The sequence below is a fragment of the Candida tropicalis genome, assembly GCF_000006335.3.
Source record: "Candida tropicalis MYA-3404 genomic scaffold supercont3.6, whole genome shotgun sequence".
Lineage (NCBI taxonomy): Eukaryota > Fungi > Ascomycota > Pichiomycetes > Serinales > Debaryomycetaceae > Candida > Candida tropicalis.
Genome location: NW_003020058.1, coordinates 961,867 through 988,557, shown reverse-complemented (window position 1 = coordinate 988,557; position 26,691 = coordinate 961,867). Strand labels below are relative to the sequence as shown.

Sequence of the window (26,691 nt, the reverse complement as noted above, 5' to 3'; positions counted from 1 at the left end):
GGTTCAAATATTCAATGTTAAGAAGATCATCTCAAAAATCAAAAAAAAAAAAAAATTATTCAAAGAAAAAATAAAACATCAAAAAAAAAAAAAGCTACAGCCAAATTTGGTACAAAAATAACCCGCAATCGCTACCAGATGGAAATATCTCTTTATAATTCACATTGCTAGAATAGATTCACCCCAAAAAATAAAATTATTAACATATTTATATTTAACTCAGATTTACATGACTATTTAAGAGAGTTAAAATTTGAAAAGAACAAAATTCGTAACTTACTTTGTGTAACCGTTAGCTTCGAGCCATTTGTAAATAGCTTTAGAGTCACGGTCAGCCCATTTAATTTTAGTGGTGATCATATCCAAGGATTGAGCCAAACTTTGGTCGAAACCTTTGGTGTTTTTAGAAGCAAAGAATTCTTCAACTTCTTTTCTTTGTTCAGCTTTGGTGAAACCAGAAGTTGACAAAGTGACGATGGAACCTAACATTGACAAACCTGGTGGGAAAAGTTCATAGACTTTATCCCAGTTACCAGACAACCAAGCCCAAGTTTTTTCAACACCCAATTTAGTGGCACGTAAACCTTGAATTGGAATATAGACATCTTGTTGTTTGACAATTTCAGTGTTCAACAACAAACCGGTGACCTTGTCCAAGATTTCTGGTTTAGAGAATCTACCAAAAGCTCTCAAAGCAGCAATCTTTTCTTCGATAGCCAGTGGGTTGGAGTAAATTTCAAACAATTGGTCAAAGGTCTTTTCATCACCAGATTTGGCAACAGTGTTAAAGATAGAACCTCTCAAGTTTGGATTAACAGCTTGTTTATCACCAGCAACAAATTTAGCAAAGGCTTCTTTAGCATATTCAACAGCTTTTGGTTCATCAGCGTTAACGGCAGAGGCAAACAAGGATGATTTCAATTGTTGTTCAGCAAAGGATTCTTTACCAGTGAATTCCCAACCGATTTCATTCAATTTGGCACTGATTAAATCTCTAGTGAAGAATTTCAAAGCATCTTGAGTAGCTTCATCTTCAAACAAAAGAGCAGCTTTAATGGCACCAATTCTGGTCAAGATTTCATTCCAAACAACATAATTGGATTCCTTGGACCAGGATTTGACCAAGTCCAACAAACTGGAGGTTTCAATGAAACCAGTGGAGGCCAAAGAACCAGCATCAGCAACTAGACCAACACGGTCTTCAACAGTAAGCTTACCTTGAACACCAGCTTCTCCAAGTTTGTTCCAACGAGATGGTTCATATGCAGTTCTGTAAATACCAGTTTGGTTGGCATTAATCTTGAAGAAATCATCAGAAGTTGCAACTTTGAAAGTCTTGGATCTGGTGTCCAAAACCAAGGATTCGTCAACACCTTCACTGGTCTTCAATCCCAAGAAAACTGGGTATAAAGTCTTGTCTTCTTCTTCCTTAACATCACCAGTAGCCAAGAAACGGTTCTGAGTAACCTTAATTTCACCGTTACCAGTTTCTTCAACTTTAACAATTGGGAAACCAGTGTTCTTGGTCCAGATATCCATGACCTTGACAACATCCTTTCCAGAAGCTTCACCCAAAGCTTCCCACAAGTCAGAGGTTTGAGTGTTACCCCATTTATGTTTCTTCAAGTAGTTAGAGACACCTTTAATGAAAACGTCTTCACCCAACCAGTTGGAGATCATCTTCAACAAGGAAGAACCCTTGGAGTAAGAAATGGCATCAAAAATTTGGTTAATTTCATCAGCTCTCTTGACTGGAACTTCAATTGGGTGGGAGGATCTCAAGGCATCCAAGGACAAAGCATGTTGCAAAGAATCAGAAACATAGGATTCCCAAACTTTCCAGTCTGGGAACAAGGCATCACAAGCGTACCAACTCATCCAGGTAGCAAAACCTTCGTTCAACCACAAACCATCCCAGAAGTCCATAGTAACCAAATCACCAAACCATTGATGGGCCAATTCGTGCATAACGACTTCAGTGACTCTTTGTTTGGTGTTAACATTGGTGTTGTTTTCGTCAATCAACAAATCAACAGAACGGAAAGTAACAAGACCAGAGTTTTCCATAGCACCGGCACTAAATTCTGGAATGGCAGCCATATCCAATTTGTCATATGGGTATGGAATGTCAAATTTACTGTCAAAGAATTTCAAGGTCTTAGCAGCAATATCAGCAGAGTATTTACCCAAGTGTTCAGATCCTGGGACGGCATAAACTCTAATTGGAACTCTGTAGTCGTCATTGGTAATGTATCTCAAGTCACCAACAATAAAAGCCACAAGGTAGGTGGACATCAATGGAGTAACAGTGAAAGAAACCTTTTTCTTGTCATCACCGAGTAAAGTAGTTTCCTTTTCTGGTTGGTTAGAAAGACAGACCAAATCTTTGTGGGCAATCAAGGAAATGGAAAATTTGGCTTTAGCAGCTGGTTCATCATAACATGGGAAAGCTCTACGACAATCAGTTGGTTCCATCTGGGTGGTGGCCAAATATTTGGTCTTACCATCTTCTTGGTAAGCAGCTCTGTAAAAACCAGCCATCTTGTCATTCAATTCACCAGTGAACTTAAGGTATAATCTAGCAGTTTTACCAGCTTGCAAGTGGTCATCAAATTTGAAAGTAACGGTTTGCTTGTCAGTATCAAAAGTAATATTCTTAATTTCAATATCTTCAATTTTAGCTTCATGAATTTCAATTTCCAAAGTGTTTAAAGTAATGAAATCTGTTCTTTCGTTAACTTGGAATTCAATGGTTTCTTCACCATTGAACTTGAAAGTTTCAAAAATTGGTTCCATAGTAACATCATAATGTAATGGTTTAACGTTGGTTGGCAAGACTTCACGGTCTGCAGGGACAATTGAAGCAGAATTACCTGCGGAATCAGTATGGCGGCACATTGAACAATAATGGGACCTTTGTTGGAGTTGTTTAATCGAAAAAAAGGAACTTGTGTGAAAAGTTGGGGGAGATGGCAATTTATTTGTAGAATTTCGTGTCGATTGTTGGCGAGGAATGTTGTGCCTAACGAGTGCGTGTGTGCCCAAATTTCTGATTATCAGGAATTGATTTTGTTTCCAGGAAACAGTTTGGGCAGTGTCAGCGAGAGTCACTAACCGTTTAAACATTTCACAATTTTAAGTATATATACAAGACAAGGGGAGGGGGTGAGCAGGCCACTTCAGTCTACGGCAAGATCTAATGCAATTAGCTATAATTATGTCAAATAGGACCGTAGTTTTTTTTATTGTCTACCAATATGAATTGAATCTCCTTAGAATATATAAAATCCGCTTGTTAGCGATTTTTTCCAAAATTTTTTATTTTCTATGGAATTTGAAACTTTGCGCACACACCAAGATTTTTTTTTTCCCCTTCGCTCTCTTCCCAGCGAACCAGAGAAGGAAAAATTGTATTGGTTCATACGGCAAATGGTTCTCGTGCCAGCTGGCTCGTGGATTTTTGTGCCATGGACCTGAATTAAAGCCGTTGGGTTATATGGACATTGAGATACAAACCTATTCTTATTTCTACAAATCGAAATATCGCCGTAGACCAATTCGTTAAGTTAATCTTGATTTCTGATCAATGTGTATATATTGTCTACATATTATCTTTATTTCTTAATATCCATAATATTTAGATTATCCTGTTCTTTGAAGAATGTGAATACCACTATTGGTTTCAACAATATTACTGACTTCACCAACGTGTAAATTAAATGCTGCTTCTTCAAATGGTGGTTGCATTTGTCCCTTACTGAAAAATCCAAGATCACCACCTCTTTCATGAGAACTACAATCACTTTCAGTAACAGCTAAATCACCAAGTTTGACTTCTCCATTCTTTATTTTAGCCAAATGTTTTTTGGTTTGTTGTATTGCTTCATCTCTAGTTCTTGTAATACCTTCTGGAGATTTCCATGATTTTGGTTTTCTTGATTGATTATGTTTAAGTAATAAATGTGATACTCTAACTTGTCCATCTTTATTGACAACTGGTTTGTATCCATTGTTCTTGAATTTTGCAATATAAGCATTTAACACTTCAGTATCAGTACCATATGGTGGATCCCAGGAGGATTCATTTGTTGATTGATTTAAAAAATACTCCTTATTATGTGTACGAGAGACTTTAATTGTCCAATTAGGAGGTAAACCTGTAGATGTAGATGACATTATGACGATTTGATAGCTAAATTGATTTGGTCAAGTAGAATGATGACAAATTTATTGTCCCTTCAAATTCCAGCAGTGCTTTCTCTATTTTTTTTTTTTTGCCTAACGCAGCACAACAGGAATTTTATCATAACTACACGACTTAAAAATAGTACCTCTAATATCTAATAATAATAATAATAATGTATAAATTTATACATATTGTCTAAATACCTCTAGATTTTAATGCTTCTTTGACATGACCGTAAACAACATCAACTGGTTCATCACATCTGACTTTAACAACTTTGCCTTGTTTTTCAAAGTAGTCAACAACAGGCATAGAAGTGTCAATAAAGGTCTTGAATCTTTTCTTGATACTTTCAATATTATCGTCAGTTCTTCCACTAGTCTTACCTCTTTCCAATAATCTATTTAACATGACTTGTTCTGGACATTCAAAGAATAAAGTAAAAGCAGACTTGGCAATGGTTTCTTCAAAAGTGATTGCTTGATCCATTTTTCTTGGGAACCCATCAACCAAGAATTTGGTGTTACCACTAGCATAGTTTTCTTGAATAGCTTGTTTTAATAATGCAACAGTTACTTCTTGTGGGACAATTTCACCTTCTCTAATATATTTGGCAATCAATTCACCATATTTTGATCCTGGTCTTTTTTGTTCAGCTCTCAACAAATCACCTGCTGATAAGTGAACAAATCCTTTATCTTTAACCAATTTGTCGGATTGAGTACCTTTACCTGAACCAGGACCTCCCAAAACAAAGATAACTGAAACTTTACCATCGGCAAATTCGGGACCTTGTTTGGTTTCACTTGGTTCAAAAGCTGATTTAGGGGTTTCTTTATCCAACATTGAAGCTGCAATAGTAGAACCAACAGCTAAGGCACCTACTATCAAAAGGATCTTACCTTTGGAGAATCCACCAGTTGGAGGTGTAGGGTTAGATTTGGTAGAATTGAATCTTCTAAAACATTGAGTGGTGATTCTTTGTTTAACAAAGTTTCTAGAAACTTGTCTAGCAACAAATGTTTGTCTTGGAAACATTATCGAATGAAAGTGTACAGAAGTCAAGGGACTGTGATTCTGATTGGGTAAGGTAAAGGTGGGAAATAAATTTTTCGTTTTCTTTTTTTTTTTCTTTGGTTTTGGTTTAGTTCACGATTCGTGTTTTGAATTTCTTTTTTTTCACGTCTATTGGTAACATAAAAGATTTCAGATCTAATCAAGTTCACTGAACGTACTATTATTTATTCACCTATACTTATTCCTGATAACTCTTAAGAACTTCATCATTATATCTTAAGTATTTACCATTCAATTCTTGTGGCCAGCCTTTCAACGCCAAATTAGCATAAACAGTTCCAGGTTCTTCCGGTGCAGCCAATTGTTTCTTTTCATGCAAATCAATAAATCTTTGTAAACCTTCAGCACTCATTCCTTTTCCAAATTTCTCCCTAATATCAACTTGCATTTCAGTATTAACAACACCAGGTGCAATTGAAATGGCTTGAATATCTTTCTCTTCTGCTGCCAAGGACATGATCAAATGATTTAATGCAGCTTTAGATGATCCATAGGCATACCAACCACTATATGGTTTTGTAGATGCACCAGATGAAACAGCAAGTACTCTACCATTAGTTTTCTTTAAATGGGTTAAACTTTGTTTAATCAACTCAACAATAGAAAATAAATTTATATCAAATAACCTCTTCCATTCTTCAACAGTTATGGAATCAATTGATCCAACAGGTTCCAAAACACCAGCATTAGCAATGATGGAATTCAATTGTCCAAATTTAGAAATTGCTAATTCAACTGCTTTTTTTGAAGTTTGTGGATCTGTTATATCACCAGTGACAATCCCAACTCTATCTGAACCAAATTGTTTTTCTAATGCTTTCAATGGAGCTTGAGTTCTGGCGATAACAATTACTTTGGAAGTAGGAGTTTTCAATAAGATTTCGGCAATTGCTTTACCAATACCTCTTGAGGCACCAGTCACAATTGATACATGGGACGACATTTTATTTTGATGATAAGAATTTTACGTTTGTGAAGATTATAAACGAACTAAAGAAGATATTGAACGAAGGAAACTTGAACGATCTTATATCTCTGATTTTTAGTTTGTCGCATTTTTTTTTTCTTTTTGTTGGTTCTGATTTATCCGATTTTGGATTTTTGATTGAAACTGAAGAATGATTGTTTTGCATTCCATCTATACTTTATTCTATAAATAATTCTATTTCTAAACTATCGGCAGTTGTATTTACATTTGGTATTCCTTAAGGATTTCATTGTCGAAATCGTAGTATTTACCATTGAGTTCAGCAGGCCAACCTTTCAAAGCCAAGTTAGCGTAAACAGTACCTGGAGCTTCAGGTGGAACTAATTTTTGACCTTCGTGTAAGTCAACAAATTGTTGGAAGTTATCTGGGTTCATGTTTTTACCGTGAACAGATCTGATTTCAACTTGCATTTCAGTATCAACAACACCTGGAGCAACAGCAATAGCTTGGATTTCTTTTTCTTCAGCAGCCAAAGAAAGCATCAAGTGGTTCAAAGCAGCTTTGGAAGAACCATAAGCGTACCAACCACTGAATTCAACAAAGGCGGCAATGGAAGAAACACCAATAACTTTACCGTTGGTTTTCTTCAAGTGTGGTAAACTTTGTTTGATCAATTCAACCACAGAGAAGAAGTTGATATCGTATAATTGTTTCCATTTTTGAACATCGGTGGTTTCAATTGGACCAATTGGGTCCAAGACACCAGCATTGGCAATAACAGCATTTAATTGACCAAATTTAGAAATAGCCAATTCAACAGCTTTTTTGGAAGTTTCTGGAGCAGTGATATCACCAGCAATAAATGCAACTCTATCGCTAGAGTATTTTTGTTGAAGAGCTTCTAATGGAGCTTGGGATCTGGCAACAATGACAACTTTTGAAGTTTCATTTTTTAAAAGGATTTCAACAATAGCTTTACCAATACCTCTGGAAGCACCTGTAACAAGAGTAACGTGGGACATTATGATTTGATTATAGAATATATTCGTTGATAATAAAGAAAGAAAAAAAAAAGTAGATGAGATAAGAAAGAAAAAGTAACGTAAATGAATGATCTTTTTTTTTTTACTTCTTCTTCTCTTTAACTCTATTTATGCAGATGGGATGCCAGGAATGCATCATATGAGTTTGATTCTAATTTTCAACCGTCCGGTAGTATGTATTGACTAAAGGGTAAAAAGTTTTGTGTACTATTTTTTTTTTTTGGAAGCAAATGTTCCGTGGCTAAGCTGGTGGAATTTCGTAATTGCATCAAGCACTCAAAAGAAATAAAATATTCGGAAAAAACGAATCGAAAACCGATTAAGCTTATGAATTACAACAGCGACAAACTAACGAAAATGGACGATATGGGATCCAAAAAGAGAACCACCGTTGTTTATGCATAAGGAAGGTTGGTAATGGCATACTGGGGGGTTGCATTAACAAAGGCCCATCATAGTTATAGTTCTATAAACATATACCCAACGTTTATCCTGTTTTGCGTTCGGAATATTCAAAATGAATAAAGGTACAAAGTAAATAACCACCTAAATTAAAAAGAATAAAAAGAATTCTACACACAGTGTAATATTTATGACTCACCAATAACAGTAATAATAATCTAGAAATGGGCGGCTGGTGCGTTATTGTGGGCACCACCATCGAGGGGAATAACAACACCATTAATGTAATTAGATTGCTTGGAACACAAGAAAATCAACAAATTTTGAAGATCTTCTTTTTCACCTAATCTTCCTCTTGGATTGGTTTCAACAATCATATCACCAGCAGCTTCAATTAAACCATTTGCCATTTTAGAAGGGAACCAACCTGGGGCAATTGAATTGACATTGATATGCCTTGGAGCAAATTGAACAGACAAGTTTCTACCCAAGTGAGACACAGCCGCTTTTGAACTCAAGTATCCATAAACACCAACTACATCATTGGTAGTAAGACTGATAACTGAAGACATGAGAATGATTCTTGATGGATCTTCCTTAGTTGCTGCTTTTTCCAATAATGGAACAAACAATTTGATGGTGTGGAAGACAGAAACAACATTCAAATCGAGAACTTTCTTAACGGCTGAAACTGGATGATCTTCTAAAGCTGCACCCCAGGTGGCACCAGCATTAGCTATTAAAATGTCAACTTTATCTACTTTTTCAGCAACATACTTATAGAATGCTTCACATTGTTCTTCAACAGCAAGATCAGCTGGGAATGAAATGATTGTGGTGGATTTTCCATTATCTTTAGCTAATTTCTCCAAATGTGCTTTTGCTTCATCACATGCTTTTTTCTTTCTTGAAGTAATTGCAACTGTGGAAGCACCATTCAAAACCAAAGCTTCAGCACAGTATAATCCCAAACCTCTAGTACCACCAGTGACGACGGCGATCTTTCCTTCTGTGTTTACTTCAACCATTGTGTCTGTATATAACTTCTTGATAGTGGATACAAGTAAGAAAAGGGAGAAAAAAGAATGATAAAGGTGGAGTAATTAAATAAAGCAATTCTGGAGTATTTATACTGTACTTCCCTTTCTATGATTTTTTTTTCTCTCTCTTTCTCTGTTGGTTTTTGGCGCGACTAACTAAATTCGTGTGTGGTTAAAAATACGGGGTAATCTTAAAGTAATCCTTTATCCACCAACCGTAGTGGGGGGGGGGGGCGCGCGGACTACTACGAAGTCTCCGCACTAAGCATACTTGGTACCGAGGGACACACAGTAGAAGAAAAACTACACCGTTGGTACTTTCCAACACGTTATATATAATGCATCGTTACTATTAATATGCCTGTTACACTCCAGATTCTATATGAATAAAGAATCCAAATACACTGTAAATGAATGAAAAAATCAAAGTAAAATATAAAAAGAAAATGACCGGATTAATTTGGATAAATCCGTTAACTGAATTGTGAAAATAATATCAAACTTGCAAAACCAAAAAAGAATATATCCGTTGATAGTTTAACCCGATAAAAAAAATTAAGGGACAAACAAATGAACAAAAAAAAAAAAAATATAGTTGCAAACGCCTCCACACATGAATCTGATCAATGGTGCTAATCTGTTAATCGTCTTCTTTTTGAAAAACTATTTGTAACACCGGTAGTAATTGCTGAATGATCACAAGTTGGGTTTAATAACAGGAAAAATTCAATTATCAGGGAATAATTAATTTCCAACAATACTTTACCACTATTGACAATTAGTCGTAGCATTCCAATTGCGGTTAATCCTATAAAAGTGACAATAAGATTGGTGATATATGTAGCTACTTTATTGGCGAATAAAAACTTCAACAAGTCTAAGATAATGATCCATGCTTTATTTGGTTTATGTTTCAAATGCAATGAAGGTGGTGATGTTGAAGATTTCTTATTTTCAGATGATGGTTCTATTATTTCTTCTACAAATGGGAAAGGTTCTGTTCTTGGAGGTTTTAGAATGGACTTTTTCTGAGGATATTGGTGATATGAACTTGTGATTATCGTATTCTCCTGAATTACAGTAAATAACGGACTTGCCCAATTTATATTCTTCATGATTTTGACCTAACGTTGTTAAGGGATCTTTTTACTTTTTATTGAATGAATGGTTGATCTAATTTTTGAGAAAGGGTATGGAGTGGTGATTAGAAGATCATGAAAATTAACCCAATAATTGATTTTTTTTTTTTGTCTTTGAATGGTTTTTGATTTAAAGGGTGATTTTCTTATATTTTTTGTATTAAGGAAATACCAAGCTCATAACTTAATGATCCAGTCACTAACATACATATATATATATATATATATAAAAGAATGGAAAACCAATAGAAAAGTCAAGAAAAAGTATAATGAAACGAATTAGAAGAAACTTTTCACTCTCCTATATAAAAATATTTTTTGACCTGCCAACCGATGATGCCATTGTTAATTGTTAATGAAATCAAACTTATCGTTCCGAAAGGGAAATTGTGCTAAAATTGAGCTTCTTGCAGATATTTTTATCTGTCGCACCTTGGATCTTGGGTTTATGTGTAATAACGCGCAAAATCATCATTCCCTTACAAATTGCCAAAACCCGCAAATTAGGAGATAAAGTTTTTACACATTATCCATAAGATTATTGCTACATTACTAATTCTTATTATTACTAACTGAAAACTCAAATTCAAACCAGGGTTTGTAATGTCATGAAATAACTTAAATGACAAGGAAAAAAAAACCTGAATTGTACACATTCCTATACCTAGTTTTGTACGTGACTTATTTTTCACTAGCTAATCTAATAACCAATTGTAAACCAGGAACTAAAGGATTAGCCATGGTAAAACCATTATCTCCAAGGTGTTTGATATCCTTACCAACGATCACTTGTGCAATCTTTGGCTGATCACCAATCTGCCAGATCTCAATCAACAGGTCATTGACAACAAACAAGTAATTATTGTCAAAATATACACTTTGTGCTTTGAAGTGAATGATAGAATCTCTTGATAATTTACCATGCTTGTTGATGAATATAGCGTATTCTCTGTAGACCAAAAAAAACTCTTTGTTATTGCTCAATTTAAACATCCCCATTGGTTTATAATTAGCATTTAGCAATTTCCGAATCGTGTCAACCAGTGAAGCTTGAGCCGAGGTGCTTTTCCTTGTCGCATAAGGATCGGCTTTCTTCTTATCTGCATCACTTGGTGGTGGTAATTCAGGCACAGAGCTTGGAATCAATTTGTCCAATTCCAAAATTTCAAAACCCTTATTTGTGTGCACCGCAAATGAAGAATTGAATATGGAAATACCATAACACTCAGCTTCAATATAGAACCTAGCATGGTCCTTGAACCTGCTAAATATACCAGAATTATCCAACTGCGGAATCACAACTTTAAAGTGAATACTTCCATTTGTCTTCTTTTTTGCATAAAACAACATATTAACATTCTTATGACGACCCATTTTAAAAAACAACACATGATCTTTAGATAATGATATACCAGTAAGATCCAGCTTTACCTCTTTATAAACATTAATGACTTGACGTATTGGATAATATCTCAAATACTTATCACTCAACACAATAACGATACCAATGTCACTATCAACATATGTTTGAATATAGTCCGCACCACCGAGAATTTTCTTCCATCTTCCTTGAGCACAACACATATACAAACCTGTTTCAAGGGCAACAAGACTGTACTTCAAGTAGTCATACTCAAAAGTACTCATACACTGTATTTTGCTGAAAACAATCCTGTTTCTAGATAATTGTGGGTTGTAAATGTCATAGGATAACTTTAATTTCTTCATTTTGTTTACCGAGTCTTCACATACATTATAAATTGGATCAAATGGAGCAATTAACTGCAATTTTGTGACACGATTATTGTATTCATATCCAAATACAGTATTCGAAACAGGTTCCACTCTAAATGGGTTAGAAGCTTGCAATCTCTTTCCTAGATTCTCCTTTGTTGCAAGGAAGTAACTTTCCCATCCATTACGTTCCCTTTCGCTTTTGCATGAAAATGTGTATGCTCGTTTAGATCTACCAGCATATCTTATCTTAATTTGAAAGGCATCAGCATCGTCCTCGTCTTCTTCATTGGCAGTCATTTTGCCATTAGATGGTGGAATTGGTGACCTATTCGGAGACATTGGAGAAACCGTAGATGTAAGTCCCGCATTTGGCAGTGTTCCACTGCTTGCATTCTTTTCTTCTACTATTAAATATTCAATTGGGATTGGATCTTCAACTATTTTATACACGGGGTCTCCATATTTATTTCTCGATCTATTGGTGATCAACATATAATTATCAAGTAATATAATATGATCCAAGTTGGATGTTTGAAGCTTCTTCAAGTCACTTCGCCTTGTCAAATCTCCACGACAAACAAATCTTCTATTAGGGGAATTCAAATGCAAATTTATTTGAAGTAATCCACTTTTCCATACCAACTGGTTCTTAATGTTGTTCAACGCATATAAATTATCAGCTGATTTTTTGGTATCATTGATACGGGCACTTAATTGTTTTATTTCATCAGCTGCCTTGTGCATGGCAATATATCCCGGATCATTCTCGTCAATTTTTTTATAAATATCATGCAATTGTAATGGTAATTGTAAGAATCTTGAACTGAAAGTACTAATAAAAAGAATACCAACATTTACTTTCAAATCCTTCACACGTGGAAGATTACCAATTTGTTTGTCAACGTAACTCTTCAAAGTGGAAATGTTTAAAAGTTCTTGAATCATTGGCATACAGCTCATGTACTTGATTAATGGCAGTCTAATCTCGTATGCCCAATGACTGTATGCATTACCAATACCTATCAAATCGTGAATAAATTTTCCTTCAGCAACTAAGATTTTTAACAAAGGTTCAAACAAAGTTTTTTGATGAATGTCAACAATTTGTTTCCCAGTACTGACAACATCTTGTTGAAAATTGTTTATCTTAGTACTGTTTTTACCAAGATAATTTCTAGCAGCTTTAATAAACTCGGGTGCAACAATTTCCACAAAACACTTTGCCCTCTGAATGAAGGTTTGTTCGTATCTTAGCAAATCAAAGATCAACGATTGCTTTTTACTAAGTGCAGGATCAATAGCATGAAGATGATCAACCGTTAAGCGCCAATGACTAGCCCAGTCATTCTCTAAAACAATGTCCTTGATGTTGGTGTTTCTCATTTTACGTTCCAAATTCATGGACTTACTCAACGTACAGCATGTTGAGTAACATGTCATGTTTGATTGTTCTACTTCTTTAGTATGGGCAAAATTGGAGTAACATTCTGTAAGCAAAGGTAAAACACCATTCACATAAATACACTCGTTCATTACAACAAACATCTTGTCATTGCCTTCTGCTTCAACATCTTCCACTAATGAAATAGCACCAGATGCAACGAAATTGTCAAAAACCACCCTAGCACTACTGCTGACAATATCCAAAGGAGTGTCTCTTCGATGGAAAGCCAACAATCCACTCAATGCTTTCTTCAATTCAGTTCCTGAGATTGTCAGATCACGTAGCCATATCCTCAACTTCAAACACCACTTGAAAAGTTCAGAAAGTGACCAGATCCTGGTGCACACTTCGAAATGCTGTGATTGCAAGAAAGCAGCACTAAATGGCAATTCTGGTAACACCAATGGTAACGCGGGTAACTCTTCCTCTTGCTTCAGTGCTGGTACCATTGGGAGCTTTGCAGGTCTTGGGGGGACAACCGGTTGTGTGAAAGGTAACTCTGGCAACATTGCATAATCAAAATACTCCGTTGCAGGAGATTCAGATTCTCCTTGTAGTTCTTCATCCCAAAATAGATTATCAGTTTCATGATTATACGTAGCTCTCAGGTGTATGGAGTTCCATCTAGAACTTGGGCCCTGTTCAATGCCAAATTCATTATAACCATCAGCTATTTCAGAATATTCACTTTCTCTGTACGTAAAACCCAGAGATACTGTTTTTGTTCGATCCACATTTGGTCTCGTAGGTGAAGGAGATCTACTATACGACAGGTCCAGACCATAACTCATTCTATTGCTTTTTGGTGAGGTTTTGTTGTAGAAAAACGTTTGTGAGTTTCTCGATGCCAAATGCCGAAGGTTGGGTTTTGGTGGGGATCCCAATGGTGACGTATTAATTGGTAATATGGGGGTACCACCAGCGCCATAGTCCACTTTATTATATGAATTCACCAGATTTGTTCGAGAATGTGAGGTCCACAGGTCGTTTCTTGAATTGATCGTATTAATCAGATTTCTGTTTGACGTTAAATCAGGAACATCATCAATCTGGGGAGAACTATCAGCAACAACTTTATCTATGATCTCTTGTGTCCGAATTTGGGATGGAGATGGAACACCAAATGTATATCCCAAATTTGGTTCATGATATTCAGCAAGTGATTCCTCAAAATTTGTAGTTGGATATGGTACTGAAGACTCTAGTGTTGATTGGGATGTATCTTCTGTAGGGTACGGTGCAGTAACAATGGATGCATCCGATTTAGAAGCAGATGAAATTTGTTGGTATGCCCTTGGACGCGACTTGTAGTCGATGCTACTGACGGAAGTATTTCTGATTGGTGTAAGTAAGCTGTTGTTCTGGCCATCATATTCATCGTCTTCGTATTCCCATATTTGTTTTGGTCCTTTTGGCCTTATTGAGTCTGAAACTGATATGAACGATTCTTCAAAAGAATAATCACTAGAATAAGAATTAGCCGATTGGTTAACCGGTCTCGGCGGTGTCGCTGTTACTTGAGGGATCGATGGTTTTTTCAGGATACGAGGATCTAGTACCAGTACAGGGATTGATGGAGGAGATGTAGTAGGGATTGGGGGTCTATAATTTGGTGATGAAGCTGAGATTTGTGGTCCAATATTTTGGGATGAAGTTGTCACTGGTGGAACGGGTCTATGACTTGGCGGCGAATTCGGTGTTGGCAATTGAGTTCGGGTTGCATTGAAACTATGAAAAAATTCAAATTGTTGTGGTTGTTGTTCAGGTGAACTTGAAAGATAGATATCCGATGAGTCCACTACATCCAGTGGAGGGGGTTTCCTCCTTAAGGATCTTTTGATTGGTTCGTTAGGCATTAGATGGAAATTAGCAACAAATAATACAAAATACGGTAATGATACAAAACAATTAATGAATGGATGCTGATTTATAATGAAAGAAAAAGGAGGGAGAATTAAAGGACTAATAAATAAAAAAAAAACTAGTTGATAATACACAGTAGGAAATGGGTAATTGTTACGATTGGTAGTATGTCACTATCCGGTGGTTGTTTATTCTCTGGAAAAAGAAAAAAAAAAAAAATTATATTTGAAAATCGACACTAACCGTGAACAATTACTAAAACAAAAAAAAAAAAATAAAAAAATAAAAATACAAAAAAGACTACACACAACGAACAGACAAGTTGAATTTCGGTTGGAAAACAACCAAATAAATATGATAGAAGGAAATCTTTTGGTTGATTGGAACAGTTAGTGATGGTTATTAATACAAAAACTGGAGATATCCTGATATTTAGTGTAATTAGAGTAGGCGTTCTTCTGTACGCTTGCGGAATACCAAAAAAAAAAGAAAGAAATAAATATTTGCACAAATTGTTTCAAACTTTTGGCTGTAATCATCATTTTGTAATTTTTCTGTTGCTGCTGCTTTCGTTATTATTGATGCGACCAGTTCCCATCCCATCTTTACGCTGTAGTATATTTTATATGTATCAAAGTTTGAATAATTTTGTCTCCTTTTATTCTGTCAAACTGCTTATGTAATCGAGGAATGAAACCATCACATAAAAACGTGATTGATCCTTGTTGTTATCCTTTTAAAACAAAAAAAAAATTACGACCCTTTGATTTTGATTTGCAAAAAGTGATTACTGCAACGAACCTCCACACGATTATTGTTGAAATGGGCAACAATGTAATTAAATACTCTAAAAGCCTAATAATAAAAAGCTGATAATAAAACAATATCGGGGCTCAGCTCAAAATTTTACCAGAAAGTTTGTAGGAGTGGAGAACAATAACAATAAAGTCTTTAATAATCATTAATAAACCAAACGTATATGACCCCGTATCTCTGAGCTATTGAAAAGTCCCATCTTAATGTGAATGGTTCATGTTATAGGTTATCCAATTCAATTCTAGAACCAATCAGATGTTCGACTCTGAGATAACATTGGAATTATGCATATGGACAGCAACTTATTCCAGTATCTCAAATTTCATCTAAACCCAAAAAAAACCGGAACAATATGTAGATAAAAGAAAACAGCAATTCAAGAAAACAGCCATCAAAGGGACTGTGCAACCAAGGACAATAACAAGAACAACAACAATAATAATAATGATAATACGATTTGTCCTCGTTATGATTTAAGGTGCGTAAGCCGTGCTTCCTGTTATAATCATAATTGTTTACAATGACCTGATTACGAAATAAGCATTACCTCATATGGGTTGATTTATGACTTTAATTGAAAGTGTTCAAAAGAAATGTCTACCAATGATAATTTGGTTTTCTTTATTTTATTTTTGACTTCATGCAAACCAACTAATCTTCATCTATTGCAATTATAGGCAACTACAAAAAGAAAAAATGTGTGCCACACGCGTCCAGAGTTCTGGCCCTAATCTAAAAATTTAGGAACACCAACACGAACGAGCAACAGACAGGAAGAACAAAAAAAAAAAGGTAAAATGTAAACAAAAGAAATTCTGAATCTTCTCTCTCTCTCCGTTACTCTCAATACTACGATCCATAAATCTCCAATGTCAGTTTTGGGAAAGCCTACCAGGCAGCATAAGAATGTTTTGCCAAATACTTACATCCCGCTATTAGATCACAAAACTTTGTATAACATCATAGATCGACTATCAAAGAACTCCATTCTTCAATTCATAATCCTATGGACCAAACTTAAAAATACACAACCAAAACCACCTACTAAATACACACGACAAGGATTCATCAATAAAATTTTGAAAGAAGTCAAAGAATTTCAAAATGATTTTAATCGAATACCAAAACGTAGACTTATTGATAAAATAATTTATGAATATTGGTCTCAAGGTTTGAATTTATTACAGATTTCACAAATTGATTGTCAATTGATTGTTGACAAATCAACTAATGCTCCACCATGGGTATACTCGACTGTGAAAGATATGAATGATGAAAATGTACCTATTACTATTAATCCATCGCAATTCTTACAACTGTTGGTTGAAAATTTAACTAATTTATACTTGTCTTACATCTACATTTGTAAACATCCAAAACTACCAATCATACTCATTAGAATACAGGTTTTTGATTTGAATGGAATGGATATAACTCAAAAACCTCATATTGTATCATATAAACCATATTTTTTTGGTATACTTGTGAATTCTCCACATATAATTCATTCGATAAATAACGATGTCATGATCCATAGTATAGTAATGCAAGTGTTTGAAAGAAGTCTTCCCCAAAGCCATCAAAATTTATTGAAGTTACTCACTCCAGAAAACCAATTCCCAATTAAATCCATTGAATCGATGAATATTCTTAAAGGGAACAGCAGGTTTGGAAATAGTTTGGGTATCTGGACTCCTTATGCCGATGGAACGGTTGATATGCTACCACTTGGAGCAATTGAACACCATCAAGTATTCAAACAACAAGAAAAAGAAGAAACTCCGTCAGATGACGAGAATGTAGAGGATATTAAATTAAGAAGATTGAAGAAAATAGCTAATCTTAGATTTAAAGGTACGATAACAGGAAATGTGCTGCTGATGAATAATGGAGATAATAAATCACTGAATGGTCAAGATTATCATGGAAAAGATGACACTGAATTTGATTCTATTGCTCCTATACAATATACCGAATTTACGATTAGGGAAAATACCAAGTCAAGTAGATTAGAAAGAGGTCTTAATGATGATGGAAGAACGTCTATTCGTTTCAAAATCACAGGTTCAGACGTTTTTGGTGGTCTACATGAATTATCAGTACGAACAACTGAACAAGATAAGATGATCTTAAATCCAGAAGAAATCCCTCATTGGTTAACTGGAGAAGAAGGGGCATCATTTGGTGATATCATAGATGGTACTTTTATTAAACGGTAATTAAATCTTTTGATTGTAGTTTTTATATATATATATATATATATAGCTCTAGTAGCCAAGTTTTTGTATATAACTATTTATTACTCTGGTTGCCAGTGTATTAGAATTTGGAATTCCCAGTTGTAAATTCTTTAAAATGTCGATATCTTTGTTTTTGAACGCTTCAGATGCAGCAGCTTCGTAGTCTTGATTTTTAACATACATCCTAACCTTTTCGTCATATTTGTACTTGACACAATTCTTAATATAAGTGCTAATATGACTTGGTGGTGCATGTGTTTGAAGTCCCAATTCAACAAATGGTTCAAATCCAATAGGTGATTTCCCAACAGTTGCATCATTAGATCCAAATGCAAATTCATACACTTGGTCAAATTCTTTCCTTTTCATTAATATATTCAATACAAGATACCAGAACTTTTCCTGGGCCACTTGAAAATTTGAAACAATTTTTTTGGCCTGTTTTATCTGATTCATTGTAATCAATCGAGCAAGAATATCAAGTAATGACTTTTCTTGATAAAAATCTGCTAAATAAGTTTCACTGAGTTTCTTTTGTAATTCCAAGATTTGTAGTTCTCTGTTTAAAGCCTTGGAAGTTCTCTTGTTCAAAGTTCGATTTGTGCTTTTGGTCAATAATGATTTATAAGCATCATGATACGACTCTCCGGTTGAATGATTTTCGCGTCTAAAATTTTGCAATTTAATCAAGTTCAATTCATTTACTTTATCCTCATGTTTAAGATAAGTTTCTAATAATTGAGGGGTTGATTGCTTACCAATAGATTCTTGCCATGTATGTCCAATTACATCCCCTGTTACTGCCATATTTTCTGTTCTGGACAAATTTATATCTAGCTTGTTCAAGGTTTCTTTGGTTATTGTTTCCTCTTTCCATACATTCTCATTTTGATTCAAGATCTTAAAAAATTGAGAAATTGACAATTTATCTTGCAAATACAATAAAATCAAGATAGATAAATTGTAGTTCCCAGATTCAAATGATTTGATTAATGCCAACAGCTCTTCATCAATTTCTAACAACTTGTTCACTTTCTTGGTAGCAGAAGGTTCTAGTTCTATCAACAACTTGCACAACATATTTCTTCCTTCTTCATAAGCAATATCTGAAATTTGGTCCATTGATATATAGTTAACTCTATTCTTGGTTAGTGATGTCAATCTTTCACTGATAATTTCAAATAATTCCAAATCCAGCATGTCCAATTCTTTACGGATTTTATAACAACACCAATGAATATGTACCAATGGCCTAACATTTTCCAATTTTAGTTTGTCGATGAATTCCAAACTCAAATCATGTTGACTTCTTCGTAAAAGCATCTTTATGACTTGATCCCAACCACCCATATCCTCTATTTGACGGTATGTTAGGAATAGACCAAGTTCTGGGGAACGAATTTGGTTCAAGACTCTTATCGCAGTAAGTACTTGCAAATATTTATCTGCATCAAAATAGTCATCATAGTAAATCTTACCAAATGATACTGCTTGTAAGGCTCGTCGTTGCCACTCTGGCGCAAACTCGTCTAATGCAACCTCAAGACAATCATTCATAGCTGTCAACAAAGTTTCATCAGCTTTTAATAACGCCATATTCCCATGAGCTTTTGATGCGTTACTAGAAAACTTATCAACACAATCCAGTAATATGCTACTTGGAGAACTTGACCCTATTTGATACATCTGTACACTGGTTTCTGGCACTCTGCTCAAAAACTGGACTTTGTTAGTAGTAACAATTTTCAAACCATCAACACAGCTTTGGAAAATAGGAATTGTGAAAAGCAAATCGTCATTTTTCTTTGAGTCTTTCTCTTTGCTATCGACTTTTATCAATAAATTATCTAAATCAAAATCATCGTCATCTTCAATATCGTAGAAAAATGATATAGATTGTTGCCCTGGACCAATAATCTTGATCTCATCTTTGATGGACAACACAATTGCATCGTTTCCACACCATTCAACTTGGTATGGTGAACTACTTTCATTTGAAGTATCATATTCTAATAAGACTTGATCGAATCGGTTATTTATAACGAAAATCTTCTTCAACTGCTTGTTGAACAATGAGATTAATTGGCCACTAGGGGAAATTGAAATAGTATCAAAGGGGCCATCTGTCAACTCTTGGTCAATGATTTCAAAATTGTTTAGCCCAAAATCGACGTTTATAGAAAGTATACTTGTTTTGTAACCCATTTGCAAAATTAGTGCTTCTTCTAACTTGTCGAGATTCGGATTTGTTTGAACGCTGAAGCTTTTAATATCCCCAGAATTATAATACTTCAAAGGCACTTCATAATTTATAGCTTTATTCAAATCTGTAATTATCAATCTTCCGTCTAATCTAACAATCAAGTATTGGTCCCACGTTTTAGCTTCAAATATTTCCACAATCTCTTCTGTTTCGTTGTTCTCCAAGTTTGTAATCACTCTTGTGCCATTAAATCCTGAATCAATCTGACTATTTTCGTCATTATTGTTATTCAAGTTATCCATCTTGGACAAATTCTCCAAGAAATTATGCTCGTTGAAGTTACCCATTAAATCATAGTAGTGTCTGTATTTTCCATTGTTCATTAAAATAATCAAATCTTCATCACTGGTAAAATGGAAACTTTCTATATAATCATCATGACTGCTATTATACACAATAGACCATATCTTGTTTCCACTATTGGAGTATATTTCAATTAGATTAGGATGTGGGATATTCTTGGACGCAATAGCTATTAATGTAGTATTTGGAGAAAAAGACACAATGTAGTTGGAATATAAATTGTCAATGGACCAACTTAAATCTTCGTAGCATGTTCTTATATTATAGTAGACATTCTGTAGTTTCAGCCAACTGAAACTTGGATTGGGAGGCATTGATAATTGGTAGAATGGTATAGTTGTTGTTCAGGTAAAGAAAATTGTTTCGGACAGAAAAACAAATGCAGGGCGAACTTTATCGTAAGCCAAAGCGTATTTTTAATTTTTTTTTTTTTTCTTTCCTTTGGTAAACCAATTACCATTGATTCCTATTCATTAGACGTGTCTCAGTCGAGTTATTCGTCATTCACTATATATTATCTACAACCATACAAATGTCTTCAAAGGAATATATTACATTAGTATCGTCAGATAATTTTAAGTTTATCGTATTAAAAGAGGTGGCATCTATATCATCATTCATACGAAACTCTCAGGGATTTGAAGAAGGTAGAACTGGTAAGATTAGATTAGACATGTATGGTGATATACTAGAGTGTATTGTGGAGTATTTGTATTATCATTATAAGTATAAAGATTTGGTTGCCGAAGGTAGAGATATTCCTGAGTTTGATATACCAACACACTTGGCATTAGAGTTGCTAGTGCAGGCTGATTATTTGGATATATAGTTGGAATACGACCCAATATAAATAAGAGATGTATAAAAGCCATAACCAATTCATATGGTTTGAATTAGGTTACATATATGTAGAGGTGTGGTTTTAATTGTATAAAGGGGTGGGATTGGAATCCAATGCTTACAAAAACAGAAAAATAAAACAACAATGTCATATAGGGGCCGTACTTTTTACAATACTATACTCCCTCACTTTCCCACACAAATTTTCTGGCACTCTTTTTTTTGGTGTTTCCTTATCACTTTCTTTTTTTTTGTCTTTACAACCCACTTTTTAATACTCTATCCTTAATAGTGAATTAAGGCCCCTATATCATCATGACGAGTTTATTGGACACTTTAACATCTGAAGTCACCACTTTCAATCAATCAGGTGCTGACAATTTGAACGACTTGCTACAAGACTGTAATGAATTCCTTACAGAATTAAGATCAATTGAGTCTGATTTGGTGGAAGAAATTAAGAAAGAAGAAAACGGAGAAACGACTACTACAACGGGAAAGATGAGGACATCATTGGATCAACTTCCAAAGCTATCTGATAAATGGTACAAGTCATCGATATCGCGATTAAAATCATACAACTCCGCCAACAATAAATTCACCAAGAATATTCTCAATAACAACCGATTCAACATCGATCTAGATGACGCTTATACATATCCATTGTTATTGAATAGCTATCCCGATAGTAATTTTTCTGGTGTCAAGCATGAAATTAACCCTTCTAATGGAAATACGGCTCCATTAATTTCTAATGATGTTGACTCCGCGTTATCATCCGAGTTACAATTGAAGAAAATTAAATCGGAAAATAGAGAGGAGCTAATTAAATCAATAATTCTTCATTTGTTGAAAGTGGGACAATGTGATATTGTTCCATCAATTTTAAAAGAATTACCACTGGATTCACCAATTGTGATTGATGAGTCGTTGTCTCAGAAATTTGCCATCTTGAATAAGATAGTGGACAATATTGTCAATAATCATGATTTGAATATGGCGTTAAGCTGGTTTGATGAGAAATACAATGAAAGAATTGCTTTAAACTCTGGTGATCACAGTGGCTCGCTGGCAGAGACTAATATTGGTACAATAAAATCACAAACCTCTATTGGGTCAGTTGCGCAGTTTGATTCCATGAATGAAATTGAGTTCAAGTTTCATATGCTTCAGTTTACAATATTATTAAATGGTAAGAGTTCGTCATTTACATTAGATGATGCATTAGCTGCATACTTATATTCCAAAGATAACTTTGCTAGGTTTTTCAAGGACTACATCAATGAAATCTCGCCGTTGATGACATTGCTATTATTTAAAACAGACAAGGATACAGACACAAACGATGATTTTTCAAAGAAACATATGCTTGCTACTGTTAAGAATTTTATTTCAAAAATGAAGCAAGGGTTCCATTTGGAAAATGAACAAAAGAAAAGAAGTTCAAATCACGGTAATGAAGTACAATTTGTTGGGGAATTGTTGTCCAGTTTTGAAAAAATTCATGAAAATAACAGCTTATTTGTTAATCTTGCCAATGAATTTATATCTGAGTACTGTAAGGATTTGAAATTATCAAATGATTCCTCATTATTCCAAAGCATTTTGGCTGGTCACCTTTACTTACCAAGTTTCTATAAATACAACCAAATACAACTGAAATTGAAAAAGTTGAAGACAATATCTAATGAAAAGGTTCATGAAGAACACACTGGCCAATCATCTTCAAATAATAGTGGTTCTAGTCATGCGGAACATCAAATGGCAAACTTAGTAGCTCCATATCAATTTGAATTACCGTTCCAATTACCGGATTCTAACCGATTTTTGTTCAAGTATCATCCTATTTTTATCTGTCCAGTATCCCGAGAGCAGTCTATTCCTATTACTGAAACGTTAGTACAAACTACTATAAGGGAAGATAATATAATAAAGAAAAGGAAATATGTAGTGGAGAATCCATCTAAAACCCAGGTGGTAATTTTGAACTATTGTCAACACTTGGCTTTAAGAGATAGTATTTGGCAATTGTCTAAGAAAGGAATGGAGGTTTTTAAATGTCATTACTGTTACAAGAAACACAAGTACAGTGACATTTCCGATGCATATTTTATTGATTTATAATGATGAGTAACGAGTTTTATTATGTACATACACATTCTAGTATTTCTAAATGTTTTTGACCTATTTTTGGTGTTATCGTTTACCTTCTATAGCCCCAGTCTCACGATCAAACAGGAACAGAGAAGAAGATGAAGCAAAAAAAGGAAAAAAAAAAAAAATTTTTTTTTTTTTTTAATCAAGCAGTTTTATATTTTCACCAAAACATCTCTATACTCCACGTTTACTATGACAAAAGGAAAGAAGTCGGCTATCCAACCAACACTATTGACTTCTGGTGAATCTGAATTGGGCCCGTCATGGATTCCACTTTATGAGAGTCCGGTTGATTTTAATGCGGAGCACTTTGAAGCTGCGATGTTAAATATTATCCGTCAGCCAAACATCAATTCTACAGTTATTATGAGGGCAGATATTCTTAAAGAAAATGTATATGATCCAGAAAAAGGTGATACGATGTTTACGAGTAAAATGATTAATGAAATTCCTGAATTTCCAACTAATGATGACTCGCCATTATTGATGCGAGATTTAAGTGATGTTAATATCAGATCAATTCCAGAATCTTCTCAAGTACATTTTGCCAAAAGATATGAAATAGTTCGAAGAATCATTCCTCGAAACCCCTTTAAGGATTACATTATAAATCAGACTTGTCTAATGTTCACCAATAATAATGATTCAAATTTGGTTGTTTATATTCCCCATATTAGGTCACACGAAGAAACACCTTACTATTTACCTCCAGTTTACGGAATTGGTATATATTATAACAAATCAAAAGTATCTATTCACTATTTGCCATTCGGATATGAAGAAGGAGTTGGTAATAGTCAAGAGAAATTGTTAAGATCCATGTCAGATCAAGAAAGACCAATAAGAATTGCCTTAAAATTATTAACCACAGCATCAAAGCATTCAAGAGGAACTAAATTGGGATATGAAAAAAGAGTTAATCATGATTTAGTTGTTCCAAAAGTGAATTTCCAGAATCAGTACATCACTTTAAAGAAAAAATACCTGGAGTATTTCATGAGTAATTGGGGAGAATCAACCGATCCAAGAAAGCATGTGTTTGAAGATATAGCAATTGCCGCATTCATGATAGAATATTGGAAATTGAATAATTTTGAACCTGAGAACTTTGAATTTAGAGATTTGGGTTGTGGTAATGGATTATTGGTTTATATATTAATGCAAGAAGGTTATAAAGGCAAAGGAATAGATGCACGTGCTAGGAAATCATGGAAATTGTATCCAAAAGATGTTCAAGAGAACTTGTTGGAACAAATTATTGTACCAAATATTCTTTTGGAGCCACATCCTTCAGCTGCCAGATTAATGAGTGAAGAACAAGTTATTAATAACCCATTGCTAAAATCGAACCAAATCTGTACCACTAATGATTTCCCAAAAAATACATTCATTATTGGGAATCATTCAGATGAACTATCGTGTTGGATTCCATTATTGGGATTTCCATTCATAGTTATTCCATGTTGTTCATTTGGCTTAGATGGTGTAAGAAAAAGATACCCACCAAGAAAGAACACTGGTCTGAAAACAGCACCTTCTACATATAAAGCATTAGTCGATCGTGTTGAAGATATTGCTATACTGAATGGATGGAAGGTTGAAAAAGAAATGCTACGTATTCCAAGTACAAGAAACGCTGCCATTATGAGTTGTATTAAAATTCCAACCTTGATTGCTGAACCAGAAGAAATTACAAAATTGCGTACACTTGATATAATTGCATTAGAAGGTGGAGCCAATGGCTGGGTTGAAAATTGTATCAACTTGATGAAGAAAGACCCTAGAAGTCATTAAGAAATATATGTTATATATTATTTGGTAGATTATAGAGCAAAAGATAATTTATGTGTAATATTTTGCAATATGTATATACCATACGACATTTGTCGCATTATGAAACAGACATTGAAAGGAGGCGATATTTTCTATTTTTTTTTTTTTTTTTTTTTTTCCCTTTGAATATTTTTACCCATAGAATGTTGGAAGGAAAAATTACTTGCAGTTTGATTAACTTTATCTTCTGAACATCTGACTGTACTTCTTCGGCTTCTTTCACTTCTACAAGAACAACAACAACAACATCTTCACAACCATTATCAAGAAGTATAAGACTAACAGATTATGACTGGTTCATCTTCTCAGTATGTTATTCATTATCAACTTTAAATTTATCTTGGTTTTAATTTGATTTTTTCTTTTTACTAACTCCGCATTAGATTTCAACAACTTGAAAAGTTGGGTGAAGGTACTTATGCCACAGTGTACAAAGGTAGAAATAGAACCACCGGTGCATTGGTTGCCTTGAAAGAAATTAGTCTAGATTCTGAAGAAGGTACTCCTTCAACTGCAATCAGAGAAATTTCTTTAATGAAAGAGTTGGACCATGAGAATATTGTGACTTTATATGATGTTATTCACACTGAAAATAAATTAACCTTGGTTTTTGAATATATGGATAAAGATTTGAAGAAATATATGGAAGTTCATGGTCAACAAGGTGCTTTGGATTTGAAAATTGTCAAGTCATTTATGTTTCAATTATTGAAAGGGATTATGTTCTGTCACGATAATAGAGTTTTACATCGTGATTTGAAACCTCAGAATTTATTAATCAATAATAAAGGTGAATTAAAATTAGGTGATTTTGGTTTAGCTCGTGCATTCGGTATTCCATTCAATACTTTTTCTAATGAAGTTGTCACCTTATGGTATAGAGCCCCTGATGTTTTATTAGGCTCCAGAGCTTATACTACTTCTATTGATATTTGGTCTGCTGGGTGTATTTTTGCAGAAATGTGTACTGGTAAACCATTATTCCCAGGTACTGCAAATGAAGATCAATTGATCAAAATTTTCAGATTAATGGGTACTCCAAATGAAAGAACTTGGCCAGGAATTAGTCAATATACTAATTATAAGAATAATTGGCAAATTTTTGTTCCTCAAGATTTAAGATTGATTGTTCCAAATCTTGACTCTATGGGTTTGAATTTATTGCAAAGCTTGTTGCAAATGAGACCAGAATCAAGAATTACTGCTAGACAAGCTTTGCAACATCCTTGGTTCCATGAAATTACCATGCCTAACCCAGTGCCACATCATTTGAGTGATCCTTACCAGCAACAGCCTCAACAACAACATCCACATCACCAACCAATAATTGATCAACAATATTAGAATTATATATAAATATACAATTTAACAAGAAGTTC

General features: G+C 34.4%; 15 protein-coding genes across 15 annotated transcripts; 6 read left to right on the top strand and 9 right to left on the bottom strand. All coding sequences in view use genetic code 12, as the record gives it.

Annotated features, from left to right (window-relative positions):
• Positions 1 to 276: 276 nt before the first annotated feature.
• APE2 (metallo-aminopeptidase) lies at positions 277 to 3,126 on the bottom strand (the record flags this gene model as incomplete). Its single annotated transcript, XM_002550374.1, has 1 exon — positions 277 to 3,126. One exon carries the CDS (start codon positions 3,124 to 3,126, stop codon positions 277 to 279), a length of 2,850 nt encoding a protein of 949 aa, XP_002550420.1.
• A 73-nt stretch (positions 3,127 to 3,199) lies between these two features.
• Positions 3,200 to 3,565, top strand: CTRG_04717 (uncharacterized protein; the record flags this gene model as incomplete). Its single annotated transcript, XM_002550373.1, has 1 exon — positions 3,200 to 3,565. The coding sequence occupies one exon, from the start codon at positions 3,200 to 3,202 to the stop codon at positions 3,563 to 3,565; it is 366 nt and encodes a 121-aa protein (XP_002550419.1).
• Positions 3,566 to 3,642: 77 nt separating this feature from the next.
• Positions 3,643 to 4,176, bottom strand: ESS1 (peptidylprolyl isomerase; the record flags this gene model as incomplete). Its single annotated transcript, XM_002550372.1, has 1 exon — positions 3,643 to 4,176. The coding sequence occupies one exon, from the start codon at positions 4,174 to 4,176 to the stop codon at positions 3,643 to 3,645; it is 534 nt and encodes a 177-aa protein (XP_002550418.1).
• A 205-nt stretch (positions 4,177 to 4,381) lies between these two features.
• Positions 4,382 to 5,224, bottom strand: URA6 (bifunctional uridylate/adenylate kinase; the record flags this gene model as incomplete). Its single annotated transcript, XM_002550371.1, has 1 exon — positions 4,382 to 5,224. One exon carries the CDS (start codon positions 5,222 to 5,224, stop codon positions 4,382 to 4,384), a length of 843 nt encoding a protein of 280 aa, XP_002550417.1.
• Positions 5,225 to 5,441: 217 nt separating this feature from the next.
• CTRG_04714 (SDR family oxidoreductase) lies at positions 5,442 to 6,206 on the bottom strand (the record flags this gene model as incomplete). Its single annotated transcript, XM_002550370.1, has 1 exon — positions 5,442 to 6,206. The coding sequence occupies one exon, from the start codon at positions 6,204 to 6,206 to the stop codon at positions 5,442 to 5,444; it is 765 nt and encodes a 254-aa protein (XP_002550416.1).
• Positions 6,207 to 6,452: 246 nt separating this feature from the next.
• On the bottom strand, positions 6,453 to 7,214 carry FMA1 (Fma1p; the record flags this gene model as incomplete). Its single annotated transcript, XM_002550369.1, has 1 exon — positions 6,453 to 7,214. One exon carries the CDS (start codon positions 7,212 to 7,214, stop codon positions 6,453 to 6,455), a length of 762 nt encoding a protein of 253 aa, XP_002550415.1.
• A 641-nt stretch (positions 7,215 to 7,855) lies between these two features.
• Positions 7,856 to 8,665, bottom strand: CTRG_04712 (uncharacterized protein; the record flags this gene model as incomplete). The annotated part of the gene is made up of 1 exon (XM_002550368.1): positions 7,856 to 8,665. One exon carries the CDS (start codon positions 8,663 to 8,665, stop codon positions 7,856 to 7,858), a length of 810 nt encoding a protein of 269 aa, XP_002550414.1.
• Positions 8,666 to 9,309: 644 nt separating this feature from the next.
• On the bottom strand, positions 9,310 to 9,792 carry CTRG_04711 (uncharacterized protein; the record flags this gene model as incomplete). Its single annotated transcript, XM_002550367.1, has 1 exon — positions 9,310 to 9,792. One exon carries the CDS (start codon positions 9,790 to 9,792, stop codon positions 9,310 to 9,312), a length of 483 nt encoding a protein of 160 aa, XP_002550413.1.
• A 705-nt stretch (positions 9,793 to 10,497) lies between these two features.
• On the bottom strand, positions 10,498 to 14,853 carry TUS1 (Rho family guanine nucleotide exchange factor; the record flags this gene model as incomplete). Its single annotated transcript, XM_002550366.1, has 1 exon — positions 10,498 to 14,853. The coding sequence occupies one exon, from the start codon at positions 14,851 to 14,853 to the stop codon at positions 10,498 to 10,500; it is 4,356 nt and encodes a 1,451-aa protein (XP_002550412.1).
• A 1,692-nt stretch (positions 14,854 to 16,545) lies between these two features.
• CHL4 (Chl4p) lies at positions 16,546 to 17,895 on the top strand (the record flags this gene model as incomplete). The annotated part of the gene is made up of 1 exon (XM_002550365.1): positions 16,546 to 17,895. The coding sequence occupies one exon, from the start codon at positions 16,546 to 16,548 to the stop codon at positions 17,893 to 17,895; it is 1,350 nt and encodes a 449-aa protein (XP_002550411.1).
• Positions 17,896 to 17,943: 48 nt separating this feature from the next.
• On the bottom strand, positions 17,944 to 20,796 carry VPS16 (tethering complex subunit; the record flags this gene model as incomplete). Its single annotated transcript, XM_002550364.1, has 1 exon — positions 17,944 to 20,796. The coding sequence occupies one exon, from the start codon at positions 20,794 to 20,796 to the stop codon at positions 17,944 to 17,946; it is 2,853 nt and encodes a 950-aa protein (XP_002550410.1).
• A 218-nt stretch (positions 20,797 to 21,014) lies between these two features.
• Positions 21,015 to 21,311, top strand: ELC1 (elongin C; the record flags this gene model as incomplete). Its single annotated transcript, XM_002550363.1, has 1 exon — positions 21,015 to 21,311. The coding sequence occupies one exon, from the start codon at positions 21,015 to 21,017 to the stop codon at positions 21,309 to 21,311; it is 297 nt and encodes a 98-aa protein (XP_002550409.1).
• Positions 21,312 to 21,637: 326 nt separating this feature from the next.
• CTRG_04706 (ubiquitin-protein ligase) lies at positions 21,638 to 23,446 on the top strand (the record flags this gene model as incomplete). The annotated part of the gene is made up of 1 exon (XM_002550362.1): positions 21,638 to 23,446. The coding sequence occupies one exon, from the start codon at positions 21,638 to 21,640 to the stop codon at positions 23,444 to 23,446; it is 1,809 nt and encodes a 602-aa protein (XP_002550408.1).
• A 225-nt stretch (positions 23,447 to 23,671) lies between these two features.
• CTRG_04705 (tRNA (uracil) methyltransferase) lies at positions 23,672 to 25,273 on the top strand (the record flags this gene model as incomplete). Its single annotated transcript, XM_002550361.1, has 1 exon — positions 23,672 to 25,273. One exon carries the CDS (start codon positions 23,672 to 23,674, stop codon positions 25,271 to 25,273), a length of 1,602 nt encoding a protein of 533 aa, XP_002550407.1.
• Positions 25,274 to 25,600: 327 nt separating this feature from the next.
• Positions 25,601 to 26,656, top strand: PHO85 (cyclin-dependent serine/threonine-protein kinase; the record flags this gene model as incomplete). Its single annotated transcript, XM_002550360.1, has 2 exons — positions 25,601 to 25,620; positions 25,696 to 26,656. The coding sequence occupies 2 exons, from the start codon at positions 25,601 to 25,603 to the stop codon at positions 26,654 to 26,656; spliced, it is 981 nt and encodes a 326-aa protein (XP_002550406.1).
• Positions 26,657 to 26,691: the final 35 nt, after the last annotated feature.